Raw genomic sequence first — 7,300 nt, 5'->3', positions numbered from 1 at the left:
GTGTGTGCTGTGATTGGTTAGATGGGCCAGTGTGTGCTGTGATTGTCACAGCAATGTCATGCCCGTTACCATAGCCGCCTGCGAGCTTCAGTGTAAATATTGCGTCAAAATCAAATCAATTTGAGCGCGATTTAAACCTGGATGATTATAAACACTCTAAGTCCGTCTGCCTTGGGAAAGCTAGCGTGTCTCCGACATAGTGATGACACTCGTTGCCTTCTCTAGAGCAGCTCAACCAGGTCTCGTCCCATTCGTCGATATTTGTGATATCACAAATCCCGGAAAATATGTGTTGTAGTCCAAACGAGTCGTTCTTTGTAGTTTTCGAAAAGTGATTTCTCTTAAATAAAATATCTCCTTTTGAAGTGGACTTTGAGCTTTGTAACTTTGCAGATCTTTGTTATGCTCAAACAGCAACATTACAGACTAACTAAAGTTGAAAAAGTGAAAAAGCAAAATAGGACCCCTTTAATTTCATCCCACACACTTGTAAATATAAACAAGGCATTGGATTGCTTACGCAGCCGTGTCTGTTGTGCTTTTTGGAAGCAAACAGGTTGAAAAGACTGTAGGTAGTGAATGAATGAACACTGTGAAAATTATTTGGTCTTGTTTTCCAGCACAAATATCTAAACATTCTTAAACTAATTTATATTTACTTGAGAAGCAAAATGACATAAGATTTCAGAAAACAAGACTTAATGTCTTCAGTCATTATGCATCTCAAAGAATGGTGACATTTGAACCGGAAAATGACAAAAATACTCAGTAAGAAAATCACTGTTTACAGTGAATGATTGCATTATTTCTGTGATTGCACAATCCTGGAGGGACTGAAATGTGCTCACTACGTATTGAAACGCAGCCTCTGTATCACTTTAAAAAGCAGCAGTCATGGTGAATAGCAAGTGATTGTCTCACATCATGCGCGTGTTTAGAGAAGGAGTCAGCACTGCCCATCATGGCTGCTGTCCTCTCCTCCAGCTCGCCTAGTTTCTGTCCTCTCTCGTCCAGAGCTATCCTCGCCCGTGCCAACTCTCCCACCACACCGGATGCAGCCCCCTTCATGCCCTCAATACCACCTGGACCTGGGATGTGCTGCGCCAGGCTGCGTGAAGCTTTACCAGCAGCCACCTCTCCGACTGCAGGCAAGAACAAACAAGAAGGATATGATTCAGTGCCAAAATACATTTTTCAAGAAAGTACAAATTCTTAAATAACACTTTGTAGTGAAACTTAGTATCATTCCTTTTAGAGTCATAGCATAAATTGAAAGCTTGTCTACCTTTTATCGGTGATAACCACTGACGAAAGTGTGTTCATTTCTTTTGCATCTCATATTTTGCCTGGCTGTTTTCACTTTTTGATGAGGAAGGAGTTGTCTATATCAGTGGTTCCCAACCCTGATCCTGGAGGCACCCCAACACTGCACATTTTGCATGTCTCCTTAATCAAACACACCTGATTCAGGTCATCGGCTCATTAGTAGACTCCAAGACCTGAAACTGGCGTGTCAGAGAAAGGAGACATGCAAAATGTGCAGTGTTGGGGTGCCTCCAGGACCAGGGCTGGGAACCACTGGTCTATATGGTGCATTCATTACCATAATTGTATTGGCCAAAATTAGTTGTTTTTTTAAGTAATAGTGCTGAAAGCAGGTTAATTGATGCAAATTACATGTAATGTTATGCAAAAAAAATCTGAATTAACATTAATGAGAATTTGCCTAGAAAAAAATTCCTAAAAAATAAAATCCTGAAAAATAGGTTTCATTTTCTTTATGCAAAATTAGAGATTTCACAATAGATCTTCATTTGATTTAGGGATGAAATATGACCCATTTTCAATTACGTGACTTTGTGACATTCATTATATTGTTTATACCATACTTAGAAATAAAGGTTATTTATTTCTTTCTGGCAAAGGTTAAAGGTTCTTTAGGAACCTTTCCATTCCACAAAATGTTCTTTATATTTTGGAAAAAAGGTTCTTTAGATGATTTAACTGTTCTTCCCACTTTTTAAGTGTACTGTACATTAAAATGTTTTGATAGTAAACATTTAAAAAGTTTGATTGATTAAAAACAGTATAGATGTCAGACTAAAAGAATGATAAACAATCAGACAGAATTTTAGATCGCTTCTATTTAAGACATTTCAGAAAAACAGATTTTTATGTTTGAGTGCCAGATTAATGCTTACACAGATCCTCTCTGTCTAAGGACTGAGTCCCGCCTCCAAATAAGCCCTTGAAGAAGCCTCGGTTTGGAGCCTCTGGTGTCTCCACTGGAGTAAACAGCTCTCCGAGCATCTCCTGCAAAAATGAGCACCTCAAAATAAATACCAAAATGTTTACAGGTATGATAAAGCATAATGTACACAGTCTGACCTGCAGGTTATCACAGGTTTCCTGGCTATAGGTGATTCTTTGGATCTCAGTGGGCGATGTGAGGTACAGGGCTTGGCCTTGGTTTGAGAAACAGAAGGTTCTAGCTATCCTCATGTCTGTCAGGGGAAGGTAGTTCATATCTAGCAGTGGCCGCAGGCTGGGCAAACTAAAAAAAAAACAGACGGTTTACCGACTTATGAATCAAAAAACAAAATATTCAATGGCTTTGAATATCAGGTTAATCATGTTACCTGAGGGTCATGATATGGCCATTGGCACAGAAGCAAGCGATGCCGACCCCTGCAGTCATCGTCACCACATCTGCTCTAAGTACGAAGGAGGTCTCTGTGATGTTGTGTTCATAGACACAGTTTTGGGAGGGCATCGCCACCACCTTAGCCTGTTTCTCTGAGCAGACCACGGCGTACTGACAGTCCGGGTTCTCCTGAGAAGAAGGCGGCGAGGTGGGCCAGCGTCTCCGTGGCCGTTCTCTCTCCTCCTCAGGGGTGTTGGGCTCAAACCAGGACTCGTAAACATGGGGCAGAAGGGTCCCGCTGGCATCCAGCTGGGCCATGCGCAAAATACCTCCCTTCAAGCGCACTACTGGACCTGTGATGACAAGAAGTCAAGTTAAATGTATTTGTATAGTGCTTTTCAAAATACATATTGTTTCAAGAAAGCGTCATCAAGAAAGTCATGATGTTGATGTTTATAGTATCAGAACATCTTCATGCCTTATAGTTGCATTCATCAGATCTGAGTGACAATATAGTTACATTCTGCGATGATAAAAGCAATTAAAATTTGATATATAAGTGTACTGTATGTATGCGGATAAAGTAGGACATATATATCCAACTTTATATAAACAGCTAGGCAATAATATAGTTACGCTTCGTGACAAAATAAACAATCACATAGCCGAGATTTGCTATATAGTATACTGCGTTTACTGTATACATTATATGCAAATAAAGCTGTATATACTTATATACGCAACTTTATATAAAGAGCTGGCCGATAGTTGCATTATACAAGATTTGCTATATAGTATTATATTGCTTTACATGAATATACTGGATGTATGCAGGTGTGAAACCAACAGGTGTGCCTTTTTCCCCATCAACCACTGTTTCCATCCAAAGTTACCAATTGAATTTAAAGCTGCGAATGTAACTTGTGCGAAAATTGTAATATTGCATGGAACTTGTTTCCATCCCATGTGTTGAGTTCCACACAAGGGTGAAAAAGTTCTTCACACATATTTTGCTCACAATCAATTTGCAATTTTGACTTACCGAGTTTGGGTTGAAAAGTGACTTCTGTGTGAGAAGTGCTTCATACATTGGTACACTATTGACAATAAAAATTTCACTTTTTTGCCAATTTCAGTTATCCAAGTTATATAATCACATGAATCTATATGCTGAATTCATCACAGTTTATGTGCATTTTGTGGAATGGAAAGGTTCCTTGGATGTTAAAGGAAAAAGGAAAAAATGATCTGCCTCAATGGAGTGCATACATTTGTATGCACTTTTTAAGATTTTATATGTGTATTGGCAATTCTATCTGGTGTTTTTATGCAATTTTCCAAAATGTGTGTAAAAATATGTGGATGGAAACAACTAATAATAGGTACATCTTACCACAGAAAGAGATGCCCACAGGCTGTTGCATCCTCTGCTCTGGTGTGGAGGGCACAGTGAAGGCGATGGCCAGCATGCTGCCCAATGAGGTGCCCACCCACAGGCTGGGCACTGCCAGAGTCTCGCTCTTCTTGGACAGGGAGTCACAAAAGTAGAAGGAAGAAATGACCTCACGTGACTCTCTGTCAATGCTGGTCACACTGGAGCTGCGTGAGCGGCTGAACGAGTTGTCCCTGGCGTCTGAGGACACGGTGACCCATCAGGGACAAAAAGACAATAATAAGAGGACAATTAGCATGACTTTTTTTTAAATCAAGTCTGAACCACCTCAGGACACCTGAAATCAAAGGACAAAAACAGTCAAGCCATTAAGCAGTTAATATATGAATGATACATTCTTAGTAAATACGTAGTGTTAATATAAACTTTGTGTTTCATTGTAGCGTGTGATGTGCAAGACATACAGGAACTGCACACAAACCATTGCCATGAAATCACCAGAACAATTCCATTCAGTATGAACAAAACTCGCAATCACCAATTACAGAACATTGTTATGCTGTTTTATTTTCACTCTCAGAGACCCAGATGCATTCAGATATCTTTCTGGCAAGCCTATAATTTTAGTGTAAATACACATTCTAAAAGCAATGCAAAGACGAGTGTCACCAAAACATGACTGGATCATGTTTCTCCCCAAAATCAAAAGAAAAATAATCTATTTACTAAAAGCATAAAACTTAATAATATTTTGGGGTAAAATATGATATTCATCTATAAAATGTCTGAAATTTGTTAGTAAACTTAAAAAAGGGAAATATCAACTAATCCAAACTAGAGAACTTAACACAGGTTATTGCTGGTTTGATGATGTTTTATGTGTGTATTTTGGGATGATGAATGAATGTTTCTATATTCCACTAATAATATTAAACTTTAATCTTTAATCTGTTTAAAATCAGACACTGAAAAGAAAAAAAAAAGGTGAGGGAATGTTTCAGTTTCACCAAAACCATAATTGGACGGCATCAAGACAACGGGCAAACCCCACACAGCAGGCTCCAGTAAGAGTTAGTATGAACCAGACCAGGTCAGGTCAGCCTAAAATAGGGCCACTTACTGGGGTCACAGAATGAGGTCTCACGGAAAGATTCTGCGCGTTTCTTCTTCATTTCCTTCACTGAACTCGTTTCTTACCAGAGAGAGAGCAGTGACGCTGTAACCTCCTTTCTATACGCAGAACAGCGTACATTATAACTAGCTAGCACATACATTGCACCTAAAAACTTTTGTACACTTTTCCATTCATGCATGCCAGTCTATATTCTATATAGCCCTATTTTATTGGTCTATAACACTTGAAGAATGGTAGTGCATGATATCCCGAAAACATGATTTAAAGTTATTTGTTGTAGGGGTGGGTGATATGACTAAAATCTTATAGCACGATATCAGTAATTTTATTTCATGTAGCAATATACAGTATATCATGATTTATTTATTTTTTACTTTAAATAAGGTCTTTATATCATCAACATTTTTGATACCAAAGATGTCTTAATTCTTGCCACGAGTGACCATATATATATACATATATATACTGTATATATATATATATATATATATACAGTGGGGCAAATAAGTATTTGATACACTGCTGATTTTTCAAGTTTTCCCACTTACAAAGAATGGAGAGATCTGTAATTTTCATCGTAGGTACACCTCAACTGTGAGAGACAGAATCAAAAAAAAAATCCAGAAAATCACATTGTATGATTTTTAAATAATTAATTTCCATTTTATTGCATGAAATAAGTATTTGATCACCTACCAACCAGCAAGAATTCTAGCTCTCACAGACCTGTTAGTTTGTCTTTAAGAAGCCCTCCTATCCTCCACTCATTACCTGTATTAATTGCACCTGTTTGAACTTGTTACCTGTATAAAAGACACCGGTCCACACACTCAATCAATCAGACTCCAACCTCTCCACTATGGGCAAGACCAAAGAGCTGTCTAAGGACACCAGGGACAAAATTGTAGACCTGCACAAGGCTGGGATGGGCTACAGGAAAATAGGCAAACAGCTTGGTGAGAAGGCAACAATTGTTGGCGCAATTATTAGAAAATGGAAGAAATTCAAGATGACTGTCAATCTCCCTCGGACTGGGGCTCCATGCAAGATCTCGCCTCGTGGAGTATCAATGATCCTGAGAAAGGTGAGGGATCAGCCTAGAACTACACGGGAGGACCTGGTCAATGACCTGAAGAGAGCTGGGACCACAGTCTCAACGGTTACCATTAGTAACACACTACACCGTCATGGATTAAAATCCTGCAGCGTGGGCAAGGTCCCCCTGCTCAAGCCAGCACATGTCCAGGCCCGTCTGAAGTTTGCCAAAGACCATCTGGATGATCCAGAGGAGGCATGGGAGAAGGTCATGTGGTCAGAGGAGACCAAAATAGAAGTTTTTGGTATAAACTCCACTCGACGTGTTTGGAGGAAGAAGAAGAATGAGTATAATCCCAAGAACACCATCCCAACCGTGAAGCATGGGGGTGGAAACATCATGCTTTGGGGGTGCTTTTCTGCAAAGGGGACAGGACGACTGCACCGTATTGAGGGGAGGATGGATGGGGCCATGTATTGCGAGATTTTGGGCAACAACCTCCTTCCCTCAGTAAGAGCATTGAAGATGGGTCGTGGCTGGGTCTTCCAGCATGACAATGACCCCAAACACACAGCCAGGGCAACTAAGGAGCGGCTCCGTAAGAAGCATTTCAAGGTCCTGGAGTGGCCTAGCCAGTCTCCAGACCTGAACCCAATAGAAAATCTATGGAGGGAGCTGAAACTCCATGTTGCCCAGCGACAGCCCCAAAACCTGAAAGATCTGGAGAACACCTGTATGGAGGAGTGGGCCAAAATCCCTGCTGCAGTGTGTGCAAACCTGGTCAAGAACTACAGGAAGCGTCTGACCTCTGTAATTGTAAACAAAGGTTTCTGTACCAAATATTAAGTTCTATTTTTCTATTGTATCAAATACTTATTTCATGCAATAAAATGGAAATTAATTATTAAAAAATCATACAATGTTATTTTCTGGATTTTTTTTTTGATTCGGTCTCTCACAGTTGAGGTGTACCTACGATGAAAATTACAGATCTCTCCATTCTTTGTAAGTGGGAAAACTTGAAAAATCGGCAGTGTATCAAAGACTTATTTGCCCCACTGTATCTATCTATCTATCTATCTATCTATCTAT

General features: G+C 39.6%; 1 protein-coding gene across 1 annotated transcript in view; it reads right to left on the bottom strand.

Annotated features, from left to right (window-relative positions):
• LOC107552017 (syntaxin-binding protein 5-like) overlaps positions 1-7,300 on the bottom strand; it is a 97,830-nt gene that overhangs the window by 5,424 nt on the left and 85,106 nt on the right. Inside the window, exons 16-20 of the mRNA XM_016233827.1 lie at positions 4,038-4,277; positions 2,640-2,997; positions 2,389-2,554; positions 2,202-2,313; positions 922-1,142 (exon numbers count right to left, since the gene is read on the bottom strand). Coding sequence (XP_016089313.1) covers positions 922-1,142; positions 2,202-2,313; positions 2,389-2,554; positions 2,640-2,997; positions 4,038-4,277 — 1,097 coding nt within the window. The remainder of the gene's footprint in view (positions 1-921; positions 1,143-2,201; positions 2,314-2,388; positions 2,555-2,639; positions 2,998-4,037; positions 4,278-7,300) is intronic.

This window comes from Sinocyclocheilus grahami, unplaced genomic scaffold (genome assembly GCF_001515645.1).
Source record: "Sinocyclocheilus grahami isolate Dianchi unplaced genomic scaffold, SAMN03320097.WGS_v1.1 scaffold440.1, whole genome shotgun sequence".
NCBI lineage: Eukaryota > Metazoa > Chordata > Actinopteri > Cypriniformes > Cyprinidae > Sinocyclocheilus > Sinocyclocheilus grahami.
This window is presented reverse-complemented; position numbering and strand designations above follow the sequence as displayed.